The sequence below is a fragment of the Emydura macquarii genome, unplaced genomic scaffold (assembly GCF_026122565.2).
Source record: "Emydura macquarii macquarii isolate MOO-44397 ecotype Brisbane River unplaced genomic scaffold, CSIRO-AGI_Emac_v2 contig_1483, whole genome shotgun sequence".
Lineage (NCBI taxonomy): Eukaryota > Metazoa > Chordata > Testudines > Chelidae > Emydura > Emydura macquarii.
Genome location: NW_027131620.1, coordinates 16537958 through 16558051, shown reverse-complemented (window position 1 = coordinate 16558051; position 20094 = coordinate 16537958). Strand labels below are relative to the sequence as shown.

Here is a 20094-nt window from a genome sequence, read left to right as displayed (position 1 = left end):
CGAGAGCAGTTTAGTTTAGACATAAGGAAAAACTTCCTAACTCAAGATAGTTAAGCACTGGAACAAATTGCCTAGGAAGGTTCTGGAATCTCCTTCATTGGAGGTTTTTAAGAACAGGTTAGCTAAACACCTGTCAGGAATTGTCTAGTTATTACATAGTCCTGCCTTGAATGCAGGGGACTGGATTATATAACCTATTGAGGTTCCCTTCTAGTCCCTTCTAGTCCTACACTCCTTGATTCTATGTGCTTCATTTTAAGCATATGATTAAGTCCCAAGAACATATGTCAAGTGTTTTGCAGAATCAGGACCTATAGCATTCAGATGAAAGGCATGTATTGTAGCTAGGGTTAAAGAAGCCATTCCCTTTTGAACTCCTACTGTCACTTACTTTTTCCAAAACTTGGGGGCAGGAACTTCACATACCTAATCCTAGCCCAAAGGTGAATTTCCTGCAGCAAACATGTGATGTCTTAATTTTGTAGAATTCCCTCTAATAGAAAGTGCAGATCAGTAGAGCTTTCACAAACTGATTGTACTCCTAGGGACCTGGGTTGCCAAGGGTTTCCTCCCATACCTCTTTAGCTGTCCTAGAAGGATGAGATTTGGTGCCGTTCCTGTCAGCGTTGCTGTACCTCCAATGCTGGCTGCATAAGGGATTGAAATGAGGAAACCTTTCCATATGTTTGCCCTGTATTCTTCCTCTTTCTTTAAATCCAAGGAAATTTCAATGGCAACTTCCTTCTCCTCCATCAGATCATTGCTTTAAAACATTCCAAAAGAGACTCCATTGAAAGCCCTGATTTAAATACAGGTGTAACCAATTCAGAACCTTGACAAAAAGTTAATTCCCAACTTTTAGCAATGAGACTAGCAATATCCCAAGGAACCTCTATGCAGAATATTACAGCACATAAGGCCTGCTAGACATTATCTCATCATTCAACAGATGACTGAGAGCCACTTTGTATTGGACTGGTCCTGTGAAGTACTGAGCACCCTTGACTGACTCCAAAAGGAGTTGAAGATGCTCATGCCTCCCAAGAGACACTCAGCACCTTCTAAGATCAAGCCCCCTAGAAAAATTAACAAGTCAATACTCTTCATGTTAAAACATGAAAGGGCTTTGATGATCTCAAACTACGGAGTGGCAAGAAGAGGCTATTGCTCGGGAAGCTATTTATTCCACATCATTCACATATCAAAAGTGGACCATCAGAGATGTGTCAGTCTTGGTAACTTCAACCAGCTGCCTGATACATTTGATGTTCTCAAGGAAGCAATGCAGACACTTCCTCAGCAGCAGACACTTCCTATCACATTTTCAAAGTGGCCTGAAAATTTGGCTCTGTGATGTCTTCTTGAATATATCGGAGAGGGGTTTCTATGGTCAGGTTGTTGGTAGTCGGGAGATAGAGTAACCAGTAGAATCAAAACTGTTTCATTGATTCAATTTCACATTCCTAAAGCTGTTTCTATCTGACAGGGGATAATTTCCTCACTCAACTCTCCAATACAAACTTTATAGTTAACTTACTCCTCAGGACTTGCCAGAAACTGCAGCTCAGTTGGCACAGTGTAAAGTTTATTCTGCTGTAAAGAGGCTGAAAAAGAAAGATTAGGACTTTAAAACAGTTTAAAGCATCTTGAAAAACTCTCCTGGAACCAGACAATGGAACAGAAGGGACTGCCACTTTCAGAGAGGAAAATTCACTCTACACCAATGAAGCACAAAGAGATGGAAGAGATGAAATCCACCCATGCTGATCTCAGGCCAGGGGATAGGCTGCAATACAGCCCACTCCTCACAGTCAGTACTAGGCTCTGTAGGACACCACATGTAATGTCACTCCACAGAGCTCCGGCAGCCTGCTATGCCTCACCTTGACAAACCCAGGTCCTCCTATTCGACCAGGATAAGCTACATCTGACCCAGGGCTTTTTCACATCTCTAGTGTCATGGCTATTCTCATTTAGACTGTATTTCCAGTTTGTAATTTAAGCCCTCAGGTATTTGGTGTTTATTTTTTGGTAAACTGTGGTTCATTTTTACGAATAAAAATCATTTTATCAGAATTTTAAACAATTGTTTGGCCTTGAATTATCTCAAGATTGTCCCTTTCCCAAAACCACCTGCTCCCAAGAGATGAGCTCTGAGAGGGTGAAATTTCAGCCCCATGCAAAAAGCCAGTCCAAGGCCCCTGCACCGCTTCACTCCCATCTGCAATCCCATTTTGAAGGCTAGAGTAGGACATGGTGGTGATTAGGCCTTGTCCCAGGCCTTCTTCACATAGGTAAATTTCACCCCACGAGCATGGACAATTTTTAGAGCCCATCAACCCCCTGAAAGCCACATACTCCAAAGACTGACCACTCTCAGAGTATGGGGTAATTCACTGAAGGCCAACCCCTGGGCATGAATCCCAAGAGAGTACGGGGAAACTCTGGATCTGCCTAGCCACTTCTGCATGCAGTTCTTAGTGAAATGACACATTTGGGCAATACATTCTATAAAACCCTATTCCCCAGATTTCTACCTTGGTCTCAGGGAGTTAGTGAATTTTATTAGACTTTAGACAGAAGACGGTCCTGCTCTATATTTAATTTTTGCTATTATTGCTGAACATTGCTCCCCTTGCCATGCTGTTGTATATTTTAGGATTCCAGTGGCCTAAGATCAGGACTACTAACAACTGTTGATCATCATGGGCATGGACTCAGGACTGTATTTTCCCTCAGCTTTCTGTGCACATACTTCATCCACAAACTTTGCCTTCTCTTACCTGCAAGAAAATGTAGTGAACTATGGAGAGAGGACACAATGGTCAAAGTCTTTGGACCTGTTTATTTGTACACTGAAGAGAGTAAGCTCAGTGAACCAGGAAACTTTGCAATGTCATGTTTTAGACATTGCTAATTTATTGAATCAGAGTTAATTCTCTTGAAAAGCTGAGCTTTGATTCCAAGGAAGCTATGATAAAGGGATGTAATTAGAAGGAAGAACATTAACCCATTGGTGATGGTGGACTTTCTCACTCTCTGTGGGTAAATGTCACTTTTGCACAGAGGGCCACCCCAAGGCCTATGCACCATTTAAATCCCACTTAAGCCTTTTGAACTGGAGTAAATTTCATTCTGTCTATATTAGATTTTCTCAATCTCTTCCATACTCGGCCCAAGCTCACACCCAGTTAGCCAGGACCTAGTCACTAACCCCTCCCATATGGGAAGGACCCACACCTGTTCTCAGGCCTCCTGGAGCATCACAGCCCAAGGTTGAGCACCCATTTTTTTTAAACAGAGAGAGAAAAAAGAGAGACCACATGATGGCCACATTCCCAGTAATTGAGGAAGTCATGAGTTATGCCAATAAACCCTTCATCCAAAGCTGCACACAATCCATATAGGCCACATACTTTACAGAAAGACTGCTCTAGATAAAGTTTAGCTTTAACTCTCTTTGTATTGGTGCTCTTATTAGACTCCCTTGGCCAGTAAAGACAAGCTGACTTAATAACAGGAATCCAACTTTTCAGGCATGGCAGAAGATCATCGCTATGAATTTTTAGAGATTTCTAGAAAGTATTAAAAGTAACTTTTCCATCCCTAAAAATGTAACATTCTCAGGGCTGATACCTTGTTATCTGCTGGGGAGATAACAAAGGGAAGGGAGGTGACATGAATTTGTAATTTTCTGATGATATGAAGCTTTCATCCCTAGCCCTATTGGGCTACAGAATATGCTCCAGGGCTGAATATTGCCCACCTCCTGTGATTCTGGAGAAGAAATTCTACATTCAGGAGGCAAGGAGCAAACATTTCACTGGCAACTATTTTTAAATAACTGTTTAAAGCTGCTTAGGGGAATGAAATAAATGTTGGCAGAGATGGATTAGTGGGCAGAGAGAAGGTGATGTAGTCAAAGGTGAAAAATACATTCATTCTCACATAGCTCCACAGTTGGTCATGTAGATGTCACAGGGTATGTATTTGGAACTGGAAGGGCCAGAATATAAGGTAAATTAATTAAGGTGGTGCTTGAGGAATTTACAGACAGCCTCAAGATAGAAAACTCAAGAAGTCACATGAAAGCCTGTTCTTAACAGGTTAGTAACCCAACTTTGAAAATCAAGGACAGTTGGATATTTCATGGAAGATCAATTATCCAAACATTGTTAAACCCAAGTGAGTTGTTTAAGCTTCAGCTATCACTTACTATTTACCTAGATGCTTATAATGGTACCCATAAATGTGGTATCTTCTGTGGGTGAACATTAGTCAATATCCTTAGCAATCTGTGGCCTTGATTCTGCAAACACCTACTTATATGTCTGCATTAGTTTATTTACATGAGTAAAGATTAAGTGTTTTCAGGCTTGAGGCTTTTCTCATCAATTTTTCAGACTATTATATAGAGACATAAATATATGATCAGCTTGTCAGTGATATACAATAGTTTAAATTAGTCAGCGGCAAATATGGACAGAGCTGACATTAAAAAATTCTACAGGTAAATTCTTATCCTTTGAGATTCCTTCTGAAAGACAAATGCACTTGAAAGGTACAAATTCTTTAATATATTTTTCCAGCTAATATCTTTTTTGCACTAAATAGACTCATTTTCTAACGTCCTGGCCACTAATTGTTTTTAAATGTACCCATGCAGATTTGCACATGCAGATCATCACGTCATTCTTAAAGATTGCACAAAATGAAGCCCATTTTGCAAATATTCTTGCTCATCTAATTTTTTACAATGTATATACTTATACCTTGGAAGTCTAAACAGAGTGCAGCTCTTTCCAAAGGTAGCCCATATATTAACTGTTTCAAGCAATCAGTGCAAAGTTGGGCAACAAAACCTAAATCTAGGTGTGAAACCAATCCTGATATCAGGCCAAGTTTCAATAAGAAGTACAATGTTAAGGGAAAAAATGGTTCATATTGCTCATCATCTAAACACAAACCAAATGCATTGTTCTTGACTGAGAATTGCTTCAAGATTTGGGGTTCATTCAAGAAATTCAGCTTGCATTGTCCAGCTCACAGCTGAATCTCCTGTTCTATTTTCTAAATACAATGAGCATGAGAGAAAATGGCAAGTCTGTCTTGGCATTCATATTAGAGCCAAATTAGGCTCCACTGTTACTGGTTTCTACTTTTCTCCCAGTCAAAGAGATGCGAGGGTATCTGCATTTTGACACCCTATATTTCTGTTGTGAATTCTTCTTTCACTTCTGCTTACTATACGGCAAGTCTCAATTTCAAAGTAAATATCAATAAAGATAATGATGCGGCTAACGTATTTGCAAACCATCGCTCTGTTGATTCTCCTTGTATGTTTATATTCCTTTCCACTGACCCTTTGTCTGTCTTGCTTGTTTAGATTATAAGCTCTTTGGGACAGGGACAGGAACTGGTTGTGTACGTACAGTACCCAGCAAAATGGGCTACCATGGAGCCCCAGTTTTAGTTGTTCCCTAGGCACTACCATAACAAACATTATAAATAAATAATAAAATCAGCTCAAAGGACAGGGTTAAAGAACATTAAATATCAAACTCACTAAATGCTCTATTTCTGAAAAATCACCCAAAAAAAGTGTGATCGTTTTTAATAGATTAAAAATGTGCATGATTAAAAATTCATAGAGTGAAAGCAACAAAATGGCGTAGACCAAAAATATCTCATGATTGCCATGCACTGATTGTGACTGATTAATTACAACTCCCATAAGAATGTGCATATGCTTGAATTCTTCATAGTTTTCTCGGGAACGTCTCGGGAATCAGCAGCAACCAAAAAGCATCACTTACGTAAGTGCTACTTCTGTTTCTGCAGTTCTCAAAGACAATTAGGAGAAGCAAAAGAGAGAAGCGACTACTACCCTAACCATCATTAATAGCTTCTGAGGGGACTATTTTGCTGTTTTTCATCACTGTCTGCCAGAAATACAGCCTCCCTGGAAATTATTTGTGAAAAATCAAGCTACTGTGGAAGATTTTTTCCCACTTACTAAGCTTCCTGATTGACCCTTGTGCAACAGCTGTTTATTAATAATTCTTAGCATTTCTATAGCACTGGTCCTCAGGACATCTCAAAGGTTTATAAGCATAATTTAGCCCCGTAATACCCAGTTGTTATCTCCATTTTACTGTTGGGAAAACAGGAACAGACAGGAGAAATGACTTTTCCAGAATCACACAAGTCAGTGACAGGGAATCCTGACTCCAAATCCCTTGCTCTAATTACTGGTCCACGCTCCCTCCCACACTGGAAAAGGATGTGTGCCATAAAGGCTTGATCCTAAACTCACCATAGACAATGTAGTATAGCTCTCATTGACTTTAGTGGTGCAGGATGGGGGCCTAAAAAGCCAGTGGATGTCTTACCCAGAACCTGCAAGAAGTACCACTAACTGTACAAAGTTTAAAAGAGTTATTGGTTGTGTCTCACTACCTGTCTAGGTATGGATATGAGCCTCATCACCATAGCTTGGTGTTTAATTTGCACCATGACTTTGCTTAGCAGAGCTCTGTAGGTATGGATCACACACCCTTTCCCTTTTTGCCCCAGGACACATTTGCAAATCAAATGATCCACCTCACCAGGTTTGTCTGGTGAAATGTCTTATTCAGTATCTCACTGTTCCCAAAGGGTATTAGGGTTTACCATGGCTCAGAGGAATCTATTCCGATCTGCATGACAGGAGGAGGAGCCAGGATGAAAGGGAGTGATGAGAGAGGGTAATATTCCAATGCCCTTTCACCTCCATAATGAAACAGTCCATTAAAAAGGGCATTCCAATGTATAGCAAACTTTAGCTACCAGGCCTGATCTTGTCCCCACTGAAGTCAATAGAATTTAGTCACAGAGCTCAATGGGAACTGGACTGTCCCCAGATTGTGCGTTCTATTGCTCTATGTGAGCTACCTTGATTTTCTCCATTTTCTCTGTTGAGATCTTCAGATGCTTCTTTGTCTCCAAAGAGGCTCTTCAGAATTGCAATTGCAATTGGAAGCATCATAGCGGTGGAGGCTGTATTGCTTAACCACATGGACAGGAAAGAAGTTGTCAACATCATACCTAAGATCAGCCTGGAAGGCAGAAAAATTAGGTTTAAGAGTCTGTGTTTTGCAAGGTCAATTTTGTTTTCCAGCTGAGAATATCCCATGCCACAGACTCATAAAATTAACAAGAACAAAGCTGGCTGTGGTTATCCTATAATATGCCAGAGTACGTATAACTGGGATATGTGCTAATATCATTCAGACAAGGCTGAAGTTGTTACATTTCTCCTCTGCTTCATTACAAGTCAACAACAGAATGGAAACAACCTGACTTTAATGAAATCAGCAAGCTCTGAAAAAAGGAGAGAGAGAGAGGGTGTGTGTGAAGACATCAGGGGTGCATGCAATGCTCTTAATAGTGCACACTGTTGACTATTTGTGCATTGTTTTCTTGGCCAGCCTGCAGCTCAGTTCACACGTTGAAATCACCAGGGTTTGAGCCTGAGGAATTAAGGCCTGAAGCAATCCCCATTGGTCTGTAAATTACCTTGCTGGCTGGACTCCCATTAGCATGAGGACCTTTAGGGCAATCCTGCGATGCAGGTTCCACTCTTCAATGGCCGACGCCATGATTAAACCACTGAGAAAGAGGAAGTTGGTGTCTAAAAAATACTGCGGGCAAACTTTGTTCGAAGGGAGAATCCCCAGAAATGGAAACAAGATGATAGGCAGCAGAGCCGTCACAGCGAGAGGCAGAGCTTCCGTGCACCAGTACACGGCCATCAGGAGGATCACAAAGAGGCATTTTCCTTCCTGAAAAGACAAAAGGAAATGGAGAGAGAGAAGCTGGAATCTCTGGAGTTACAAACAAGCCTTTGCACATTGAAACACTTACCATGAACAAGTAAAATGCACCCACTTACCTACAGTGTGCAGGGATAGGGAAAGCACAGGAGAGGCTCACCCTCATCTATGTAGAATTTTCCCCAGATCATTCCGTTAGTGGCAGGATTTCCACAGAATCATAGAACGGCAAGGGGGTCATCTAGTCCAGGGCTGAGCATACCTAAGATACCCCTGAAAGGTGTTTATGGAATCCCTGTTATTGAAGGTTTTTAAGAACAGGTTGAACATTCTCCTTTGGAAGCCTTGTCCAGTATGTATCTATCCTTATAGTTAGAAAGTTTTTCCTAATATCTAACCTAAATCTCCAGTGCTGCAGATTAAGCCCATTGTTTCTTGTCCTACCTTCAGTGAAGAACAATTGATCACCATCATCATTATAACAGCTCTTAACATATTTGAGAGTCTGTTATCAGGTCCCTCCACAGTCTTCTGTTCTCAAGACTAAGGAAGCCCAGTTTATTAACCTTTATTCATAGATCAGGTTTTCTAAACCTTTTATCGTTTTTGTTGCTCTCCTCTGGACTCTGTCCAGATTGTCCAGATCTTTTTTTAAATGCAGCACCTGAAAATGGACACAATACTCAGCTGAGGCCTCACCAATGCCAAGCAGAGTGGAACAATTACCTCCTTTGCCTGACACACGATGTTTCTAAACATAATGCCAGATTATTAGCCTTTTTCACAACTGCATCACATTGTTGGCTCATGTTCAATGTGTGATCTACTGTAACATCCAGGTCCTTTTCTAAAATACTACCGCCTAGCCAATTATTCCCCATTTTGTAGTTCAGCTTTGATTTTTCCTTCCCAAGTGTACCTTGCACATGTCTTTACGGAATTTCATCTTGTTGATTTCAAACCAGTTCTCCAGTTTATCAAGGTAATTTTGAATTCTAATCCTTTGGTGTCATCTGCAATTTTTGTAAGCATACGCTTCACTGTATTATACAAGTCAGTAATGAAAATATTGAACAATAGTGCATCCAGCACTGACCCTTGTGTGACCCCACTAGATAGCTCCTCCAAGTTTGACAGTGAACCATTGATAACTACACTTTGAGTATGGTTTTCCAATGCCTTGTGCACCCTCCTTATAGTAATTTCATCTCAACCACATTTCCCTAGTTTTCCCTGTGTGGAATGAATGGGGGTTCAGGACCCAGAACCTAAGGAACACTTAAGAGCCATGCACATCTCAGGGGCTTTGCCATAGGCATTGGGTTATGTGCATGGAGGCTCTGTGCCTCTACGTTAGGAGTGGGTACATGCATAGTGGATCTCCTCCAGGGACTGACATTTCTGTTATAGAGACGAGAGTGCATGCACCCTCCATGCACTATTTTTTCTCTCCCACCCCCTAGGCCTAGGGATCTGCATAGGGGTGGGAGCAGGAGGAGTAAAACCTGTCTGGAATGGGAAGGAAAATGTGCATTGATCCTTCTAGACACCAGCAGTAATAAATCCTCCTGGGACTGTTAACTTTTGCACTGAGATCCCTCTATACCCTTGAGGATGATTGGGGGGAGAGCTGGCAGCAAAGGCAACAGAGAAATGATCCACTTGACTAATTATGTTGTTAATCTTCTGCCTAAAATGCTGCTCAAATGAGAAGAGAGTTGCTAACAACCTGGACTTTCCAACAGAGTTTACACATTGTAATGCAAATATTTTTTGCCCTCAGTCCAAGTTCCAGAAACCTTGCAAGGTCAAATGACCTTTTTTCCCTATTGCCAAATCCTCTCCAGCTTCCAGAAAGGAAAGTTTAACCAAAATGAATTTTAACTCAGGTGTCATGTTCTGTCTCTTACTGAAGCAATGATTTTAACTATTTGTCAACATCCCAACGTAAGAACTCCATCAACAAAGTTCTCAACTGATCAGGTTAGATAGAAGCCCAATTCAGAGGGCTAGTTGTAAAGACAAGAGGTTTTGTTTTCCCAAAAAGAACACTGGCAATTTCTACATATTAATTAAGCAATAAAACTCAACAGGAGATGACTTGTAGTCTAATAATTCACTTGCAGTGCAAGATCAAAAGCCAAGGTTTACAGACACAATCAGGGGTGAAGATTGGGCCATGATTCAGCCCTGAAGTGTCTCATTGCAATTTTGTGGTGTCATCTCTTAATTGATAACAAAAACAGGCAAAGCTGAATTTTTGACAGAACTATCATTTTATTGATGTAAATTATTTCAGAACAAAAAGGGGCTGGATCCCACCCAAAAAAAAGTTTTCATTTAAAACAAAGAGTGTATATTTCAACAGCACAGGCCCTTCAAAAAATGTTTTTGATTAGGAGTGATAATCCCCAGGAGCAACACCCACAGCCTTTAAGTCCTTAATAAAACTGAACATTTTGAATATTAGCTAATTAGTGCTCCCAACCTCTAGGAGGTTGGTTAGTAAGTATATAAGACCCAGCCATACTGGGTCAGACCAATGGTCCATCTAGCCTAGTATCCGGTCTTCCAACAGTGCCCAGTGCCAGGTGCTTCAGAAGGAATGAACAGAACAGGTAATCAACAAGTGATCCATTCCATGTCACCCATTCCCAGCTTCTGGCAAACAGAGAGGCTAGGAACACTTCAGAGTGTGGTTTTGCCATCCTAGCTCATAGCTTATCTAGTTCTTTTTTGAACCCTGTTATAGCCTTGACCTTCACAACATCCTCTAGCAAGGAGTTCCATAGGTTGACTGTGCATTGTGTGAAGAAATACTTTCTTTTGTTGGTTTTAAACCTGCTGACTATTAATTTCATTTGGTTACCTCTAGTTCTTGTGTTATGAGGAGTAAATAACACTTCCTTATTTACTTTTTCCACACGTGTCATGATTTTATACATCTCTAACATATCTCCCCTTAGTCATCTCTTTTCCATGATGAAAAGTCCCAGTCTTATTAATCTATCCACATATGGAAGCTGGTCCATACCCCAAATCATTTTAGTTGGCCTTTTCTGTACCTTTTCCATTTCTAGTATATCCTTTTTGAGATGGGGCGACCAGGTCTGCATGCAGTATTCAAGGTGTGGGCATACCAAAGATTTATAAAGAGACAATATGATATTTGCTGTCTTATTAGCTATCCTTTTCCTAATGATTCCCAACGTTCTGTTAGCTTTTTTGACTGCCGCTGCACATTGAGTGGATGTTTTCAGAGAACTATCCACAATGACTCCAAGATCTCTTTCTAGAGTGGTAATAGCTAATTTAGACCCCATCATTTTATATGTATATTGGGATTATGTTTTCCAATGTGCATTGCTTTGCATTTCTTAGTATTGAATTTCATATGCCATTTTTTTGCCCAGTCACCCAATTTTGTGAGATCCCTTTGTAACTCTTCACAGTCTGCTTTGGACTTAACTATCTTGAGTAGTTTTGTGTAATCTGCAAATGTTGCCACCTCTCTGTTTACCCCTTTTTCCAGATCATTTATGAATATGTTGAACAGTACTGGTCCCAGTATAGACCCCTGGGGGACACCACTATTTACCTCTCTCCATTTTGAAAACTGACCGTTTATTCCTACCCTTTTAACCAGCTACTGATCCAGGAAAGGACCTTCTCTTTTATCCCATGACCGTTTACTTTTGCTTAAGAGCCTTTGGTGAGGGACCTTGTCAAAGACTTTCTGAAAATCTAAGTCCATTATATCCATGGATCACCCTTGTCCACATGCTTGTTGACCTGCTCAAAGAATTCTAGTAAATTGGTGAGGCAGGATTTCCCTTTACAAAAACCATGTTGACTCTTCCCCAACAAATCTTGTTCATCTATGTGTCTGATAATTCTGTTCTTTACTATAATATTAAGGAGTTAGGTGCCCACACACCACCACTCTGTTTCTCACATCCCCATGCAGTTTAGGGATTTGGGGAATAAATAAGTCTCTAGCTCAATTAAAGTTCAGATAATTTTTGGTAGCAAATACAAACTTTCAAGTTGGTCTTGTGATTGGGTTAATTTTTACACATTTAATGATTGCTAGGGAAGCACTGGGCAGCCCTGCACTCCCGCAGAGCTGCTTCCAGTTATATCACAGACAAAATGGGTTCTTTAGAGAATGGCCTCTGCTCTGCTGTGCCCAAGAGATATCTTTGTTCCACTGACGAATCTGGGATTTTTCTTGCTATTATATCTACTGCACCCTCTGCAATGGCAGAGGAAGCCAAGCTTTATTTAGCAATGATTACTACAGTAAACAAACTTCCATTGCCTGGCAGCTTGAAGGAAGGGACAGGAACAATGCATCAGAAGGAGTGGACTGACATCTTGGAGGGACTTCAGTATGGACAATGTGATGGGAGCTATTGGAAAAATGTCTTGGTCAGGCAAAATTTGCTGGGCAATACATGGGCATCAGCCCACTGACTGGTTAACCCCTCCCACCATCAGTCACAGGCTGGGGAGAAGAATCAGTTAGAATGGTTTGCAATCACTTGTGTATGTACCAGTACTGATTTTTTAAGCTCTAGTACCTGCCACTGAGACTCAGAATCCTTTTCTCTGCCTCCCCAATAAGGATCCAAGGTTGGGGCTTGGTGCATAGTCATGGAGGCTCAAATCTAAGTTCCTAACTCCCATTGAACTCAATAGAAGCAAGGAACCTATATACATTTGAGGATGATTCCCCCCATTTGAATAGTGAGATGTGAGAACATTATTTTGCAGGATGTTGATAATTGAATTTAGTCCATTTTTCTGTTTGTGACTTGCCCACAAGTTCCCCAAATATATCTGGGGGAGATTCTGTATGGTACCTCTAAGTAACACAGCACAGAACTTATAGGACAGACAGAGGGGGCTTTAAGCCGTATTTGTGCCCTCCCAATCTGAGGCTCCTCCATGGCTCCTGGCAGAATTTGGATAGCATCAAGGGGCCTCTCAAAATTACAACAACCTCTTTGGGGTGCCCAATGGGCTGCCATGCTGTGTACTACAAGCCCCACAACCAATACACCCCTGTGTAATACAGCCCCACAACCAATACACATGCCCAACAGCCAAGGTGGAGGAGAGTCTTCCTCAGTTCCTGTGATGGGATTCCTCCCCAGGCCAGACCCTTTGGCCCAGTGTAAAGGGGACAAAGCAGGCATGATGATCTCACCTTTGATCACCATTATCTGGCATACAAATACCTTTCAGCCTCTGGGTTGCTTGCAAACTGTTCACACTTTGAAATTCATGCAGTTTTGATTGGACACAAAGGTCACATGGGTTATTCACTCAGTGGATGAGCACAAGCACTGGAATCAGATTTCCACTCGCTTCTAGCCATTATTCTGTAAATCATCATGTAAAAGATGCCTTGTCTGCAAACATTCTGGCTAGCAAACAAAGGTTAAATGACTTACCCAAAGTCACACTGCAAGTCAATGGCAGAGCTTGGAGTAGCCCCGGAAATCCCAGCTCCGTGTTCTCACCCACTAGACCTCCCTCCCTTCCCAGAAGCAGTGCTAGAACCCAGGAGCCCTAAGTCCCAGTCACAGTCCCCTGCCCTAACCACTAGAAATCACTGCTTTCCATTCAGTTCTGCAGATGCCTTTTCACCAGCGCTCCATTCCCCATTCTTGCAATCACTTCCTCCCACAACCTCTCTGGAGCTGGCTATGCTGCTAGCCCACTGGGCTCTATGTACATCACCCACAGTTTCCAGTTAGCCTGAGGTGCATTTACTACTACATAGTTTGAAAGTGGCTCCTGCTTATGGCTTTTAAATGTGAAAGCTGTAACCTGTCTGAGAAGCTGTTAAGTTTCCTTACTCCAGTCAGGAGATATCCATTGCTTCCAAGCCTGCCACTTCCTGTATCTTGCTTCTGAATTAGTTTTAAGTTGGTCTGTGTTCATTAAGGGATTAAAGCTGTGCTTTTAGAAGGCATTGGGCATTAAACACGTGCTTGGAGCTCGCTGGTAGCAGACCTGGCTACAGCAGATACTGCCAAGGCAGGGGATTGTAGACATTGAGTTCATTATAAGCTGTTGTAACAAGCACTTTGCACAGCTCATTAAAAGTGCCCCCTGTGCTCAAACTAGCACCACAGTTCATCTGACCACCTGCTGCCTTGCCTGAGCTTTTTGCAATCATTCACAACTCCCCCAACATGGGTCACAGGCAGCTCCAGCTCTTGGGTTAGATATTCAAGAATTTCAGCAGCAGCCAGAGAGAGAGGGGTGACCCCGTAGGGGCCTCGTGCAAAGTGTGATAAGGGAGATGCACTGCCTCAGCAAACCTTGCATCGTGGTGCTTAATGCATGGTCAAGACAACACCCTTTCATTGTTTCAGTCACCACTGAGCGAGCATGTGCTGGCATCCAGCCAAACCTGCCTCTGAAGTAGGACTTTCTCTTTCCCACCTGTGACAGAGGCAGGTAGAAGTAGAGATGATGCCAGTTACCAGGGTCTCCTCCTCAACAATATGACCCCTCAGCAAGCACTGACAAATGCAGGAGGTGCTGCTCAAATGTCATCATGACAGGAAGCTGCAGCAACCCTGATCAGTCTGTTTTTTCTACGTATGTACTTACACAGCCCTCTTTACGTAGTTAGTAGCTCTGCTTACAACACGAGTTATTGCTGCACTGCAGGGTGGCAAGTGGTGAAGTTTTTAACATCATCCCCTATGTATGGATGGAGGAGTTGGGGGTGAGCAGCAGTGGAAGGGGCCTGACTTGATTGGTGAACTTTCAATCCTCTCACACCTAGAACTATCAAAAATCAGGGAAACACCCTGTGGCAGTGTTCACAAGGAAACTCCCAGCTTGGGGAATGTCACCTGGGTGCACACTCAGACCATGTCCATTGGAAAGTTCAATGAGTGACTCAAGTCTTTTCAGGGCGTCTTGGCCCACTTAGGATTTTCCACCAAACTCATGTTACGTTGGGGGTGTCTTGCAGTTCCAATGCAAAGCCAGGTAAAGCAGCGCCTTTTGATCCAAAACGCAGAGGGATTCAGCCACCCCTGGTGAATGGAAATGGATCCCTTGGGAAGCCAAACTGCTGAGCCTCTGTAGGGATCCCAAGGCTCAGGCTCAGATTCAGTCATTTACATTGATGGGCCTTCACAGTTCCAGTGGAGTTTTTACTGAGTCAAATTAAAACAACCCTGCAGACATTGAATAACCCAATCCCACTTCCCACACCCAGTGCCCCACAATGCTCAGACCAAACTGAGGCCTAAGCTAATGGTTCTATTTAAGTGCTGTACGCTAGACTCCACATCTCCAGTCCCTTTTAAAAGACATTAAGAAGTGTATTGTGTTATGGCCAAAATCCAGCCCTCCTTCATGGCTGCGGAGAGCCCCATGATAGCAGAACCGGTGTGGTTCCAGTCCATGAGGTAGGGCTGGATGTGGGGGCCACAGGTGACATTAGGATTTGTGCCTTTAAGGGCTGAGCTTCCTAGGCAGCCAGTCTGTGAGGGATGCTGTGAAGCTGCTTAGCTGGTGGGAACAGGACACAGAATAAAGCAGAGCTCTTCTAACCATGTTAAGCACTGAGTGATCACTGGACACTACAATGCACAGCTGAACCAACCTCCACCAGCTCTAACTTCCACCTGCTTTTAATACCCCCTTGGGGCAATTATACTGGCATAGATCACCAAAGCACAACACTCTCTCTCCTCCCACCCCCAACCTGCCAGATTGGGGGCTAAGGTACTGGCCCAGAGTGTTCATCATATATATGTTTCAGGGCTTAGCTACTATGCTGAGAGAGAGATTATATTTTAAACCAATGCACCAGACTACTGAGGGCCTGGGTCATAAGAAACTGGTATGATAAAATCTCAAATCAATAAGGTTACTAGCAGCTGTCCTTTCTAAGTCAGTCATTTAACTTTAGCCATGCAGTTAATGGCATATGTTCCATAGCCAGCACACTTTCCCTTTACAAGACACTGAGCCATCTGATATCTCACCATAGGGCTTCCCTCACCTGCTGAGACTGCCTGGTCAATCCTCTTGGTGAACACAGTTAAAAATGTAACCTATGCCCTTCATTTCCCCAGCAGCCACCTGCTGCTCAGGCTGTACAGGTCGGGTTCAAGCACAGCTCCGGACGTCAGAACTTAATCCCACATGGACCCGTAATGAAGGTTCTTTGCTTGCTGAACAAAAATAAGTCAATTTATTTTGAAACTGGAGATTTTACCTCAAACATGAATAAATGACGCTTTGAAAGCGTCACTCCCAGCTGCAGGTGCATCCATACTCTAAACATAGGGAGGACAGCATGGTGCAGATAGTGAAACTGCCACTCAGATTTGTTTTAAACATGCACAGCCAAATTCTTCCCTGATTTATAATCAGGCAACCACACTGACTCTAAAGTAATTTGACTCTAAGCAATACAGACAGTAATGGCAGTGAAGCAGCGATTTTTTTTTTTACTTGTGAATTAATTTAGAGCGCATGAAAATGAAAGACTAATTGCTAACATAGCGCAGTCAGACACAGTGGAAGTTTCCCAGATGCAACTCTGCCAATGCCTCTCTATCCTGACCTGCAGCAGCCCCTGCTATGCCAGTCCTGGGCTCTACACACGTGCCCCAACAATGCCCTGAAACGTTGATCTGCAGCACCCCTCGCACACAGTGCCCAGTTCTGAGCTGCAATCCTCTTCACTTTTCCATTACTAGGTCTTTCTTGAGTAAAAAAGTGCTAATCATGCTGATCATGTGGATTTGCAGATGAAGAGTGTGCTGCCAATATATTAGAAAACCTGAGTCTGGGCTCCCAAGGCATTTAGCAGACAACATGCCTCTTCTCCCCCAGACTATATGCCTGAACCTACACCAGTGTCGGCGTCAAACCGGAAACCATTGAAAGCATATTAAAGTCACTTGTTCAGCTACGGAAAATGAATGTACAAGCTAATATAATGAGCTCTTTGCAAGTCCGCAGAAGGAATTAGATACCTGTTATGTAATCCTATTTCTGCCCTTTGAGGGAAGCAAAACATTTCATATCCATTTAGTAAGACATCACCCAAAAAATCAGTTATGCAGCATGGAAACTACGGATTTTAAACCCATAAAGGAATTCTCTCTGCTACCCTGTGGTGACAGCAACTAAAATGAGGTTCACTCTTTTTTTTTTTTTAAATTTCAGGGATTCATGGTCTGATCGTGGAAATGAAAGTTTTATCCCCTGCTGTTCCAGTCCACAGCGTCTCTTGAGCAGAAACTGCCAAACATGCTGAACTGTGCCCAATTTTTGCTGATAGGAACAAATTCATCTTCAAGTGAATCTGAGTCAGGATGTGAATTCAAGGGTGAAATTGCAGCCACATTGAAGACAATGGCAAAAAAAAAAAAAATCCAGTGACATCAATAGTGCCTGCATTTCACCCCAAGTCTCCAGAGGGGAAAAGCTAGTCATGCGGCCAAATATCTGCAAGACATCTATCTATCCAAACTTGTGCGTGAGAGAGCTGTAAAAATCCTGTATTTTCTCAAAAAGGTTTTGACCATTCACTGTAAAGACAAGTCACCTATTCTGCGCTCTAACACACGGTCCGTGTCCAAATCCTAAACTGAGAACAGCTTGTACAGAATAATCCAAATATTTCACTCAAGAAGCTTCGTCAGTCACGATAACAAAAGTTGCCTTTGTACAAGCACATGTCCCATGCCTGCAAAATGCCATATTTCACAGCATTGCTGGTAAGCGGGAATGATAAACAGCCATGACCCAAACCTGTATTTAAACCATGTAGTGCTCATTGGACATATTGCAGCCTGTGCTTCACTTTACTGAGAATCCCACCACAATTCTGACCCACCCCTGCAACTTTTAGCTCTCCTCAGAAGACTGCTCTTGAGTGCAGCTCTTCGGATTGCCTTACAGTGGCATTTCCTTACAGTTCAGGAAGGCAGTGTGCCTAGTGGATACAAGGAACCCTGACTTCATAGCTCTGCCACTGGTCTGTTGGGTAACCTTGGGCGTGTCACTTCACTTCTCTACCTCAGGTTCCGTTTGAGATTTACTGATGAAAAGCACTTTATGAGCGCTCAGTATCCTAGGAAGCTTGAAAGACTAGAATAACATACTTGTTAGTAACAGATCTTAGTGTATTCCACTTAATTTTAGCCAGTTCTGTGACCCATCTTGCTTAGTTCTGCATTAGTCAATATTCCCAACAGGTGGGATGGCTTTGTTTGCTGGGAGCTATAGCTTCACCACACACACACCTCACAGTAAAAGATGACTATATCTGCACCCTACAACAAAGCAGCATTTCCACACCAACAGAGTTAAACTAAGCATATGCCCTCCCCCTTAACTAACTTCCACCCGAACTGCCCAGGAATAAAAAAGGATAGACTTTACAGAGTACCCACCGGGATTAAAGAAAGGAATGATTTCTAGAGCTGAAGACTGTTCACAGAAAATGCCCTCCCTACAGCCCCTCGCAGTTAAACCAAGCGAGAATCTAGCTCAAGTGACTACGCCATCCATAACCGTGGTAGCACAGAAAAGGAAGAGAGGCAGGGTTGCCAGGGCCCAAACCACACAAGTCAATAGCTAAACAGCCAGTGCAGCTCACAGTCATAGGCTAAGCTTTATCCATGTGTGAGTGCAGCCATCAGACCAGACTCTGCACACAGTAACAGGGGCATACCGCGATGAAGCAGAATCTGACCCCTAGTGGGCCATGGGGCATACATAGATCTAATTCCCTCTGGCTTCTCTCTTTCCCTTTGTGGGGTATATAGCCCCATTTGTGCAGGGGCCTCTGCGGGGAAGCTGTACTTCCACCAAGTGTAGTTTTCCCCAGCTCAGTAATCCAGTGCCATTTTGCCCTCTATGGCGCTGGAGGCACCCTTTGCATCAGGTATTTATGGCCCTGCCAAGCAAACATTGAGGAGCAGATGAGGAAAGCCAAGGAGGGGAAGGGTGGGGAGACGGTTCATGAGGTCTCATGACTTGAAGTGCTAGTGCAGGGGATAGTCTGATCCTTTTGCTTCTCCTGCTGGGTGGGGAAACGCTCCCCAGGCAGTAGGGGGAGGCTGTCCTGAGCGGTATTCAGACCATCATGGAAGCTAGCCGCAGTGTCCCAAGTGTATTCACAAGGACGAGTCTGGCAAACACAGGAAGGGTGCCAGTATGTGGCCAGTGCTGACGGGCTGGAGGGGGGGAGCGCGGGGGCACTAGAAGCCAGGCATGGCCACAGATTTGGGCTGGAGGAGACGGAGGGGTCTGGCGGGGCGAGGCGCGCATGACGCCCGGTAATGCACGTGCTGCCAGCGATGGGGGCTGTGTCTCCCCCTGGGCTCTCTGGGCCGGCAAAACGCGGCTCTGGAAAGCCAGCGCTTGGCGCGCAGAGACGAGGCGGAAAGTTCCCACCGCTGGAGACAAACTCGGCGGGCTGCGGCCACGGCTGCAGCCAAATGCGCCGAGGCAGCCTCGTCCGCCGGGCTTCCGAGAAAGCCCCGAGGGGGGCAGCGGGCAGAGCCCCAGGGCGGGACGAGGCACTGGGCCGGGTGCAGCTCGGTTCCAGCTGCGGCGCTCCAGTGAGTGAGCAGCTGGCGCAGAGCGGGCGGAGCGCCCCGAGCTGGCAGGGCAGCGGGAGTGGCTGGGCCAGGGGGGGTCAGGCGGGAAGGAAGGAGGCTGGCCCAGGAGACAGACGAGATAGCTGGGGATGCGTGAGGAGAGAGCGTGGTGGGCAGAAGCTCCCCAGGTTGGCGGGGCGCGGGAGGCTCTAGGGGACCCGGGCTGGAGGTTTCGCTTGGAGACAAGCGGGGGAATCGGGACTTCCCCGGAGGCTCCGGGGGGGGAGCTCAATGTGGGGGGCAGGGGCCGGGGTTACCTTGGGGGGCAGGCTGATGAGGATGGGCAGCAGCACCAGCGGGGTGCAGAGTAACACCAGGAAGCGGCGGATACTCCACACTTTCTTCACCAGGGCTCCGATCGCTGCCATAGCCCGGCAGAGCCCCCGCTGGACCCGACTGCGGCCGGGCGCCGGGGGCCGCAGCTTTATCCCCGGGGGGAGGAGAGTTACTCGGGAGGGAGGCAACAGCCTGGGGGCGGCACAGAGCCCGGGACCACTCTGCTGGCCTTCCGCCCCCGGCTCCGGACACCCCACCCACACCGGCTTCGGACCCCCCCTCCTGTTCCCCGGCTCCGGCCACCCCCTGCTCCCCCCCGGCTCCGGCCACCCCCTCTCTCACTC

The 20094-nt window shown here is 44.3% G+C and overlaps 1 protein-coding gene across 3 annotated transcripts in view; it reads right to left on the bottom strand.

Moving 5' to 3' along the window:
• The window catches only part of SLC13A3 (solute carrier family 13 member 3), a 38419-nt gene extending 18544 nt beyond the window's left edge, over positions 1 to 19875 (bottom strand). For all 3 annotated transcript variants that reach the window (XR_010921004.1, XM_067554332.1, XM_067554333.1), the window contains exons 1-5: positions 19732 to 19875; positions 7558 to 7823; positions 6934 to 7097; positions 1538 to 1604; positions 578 to 763 (exon numbers count right to left, since the gene is read on the bottom strand). Coding sequence is in view for 2 of the 3 variants with exons in the window: in XM_067554332.1 (XP_067410433.1) it covers positions 578 to 763; positions 1538 to 1604; positions 6934 to 7097; positions 7558 to 7823; positions 19732 to 19842 (794 nt within the window). In the remaining variant the exon portion in view is untranslated. The remainder of the gene's footprint in view (positions 1 to 577; positions 764 to 1537; positions 1605 to 6933; positions 7098 to 7557; positions 7824 to 19731) is intronic.
• Between the last annotated feature and the right edge of the window lie 219 nt (positions 19876 to 20094).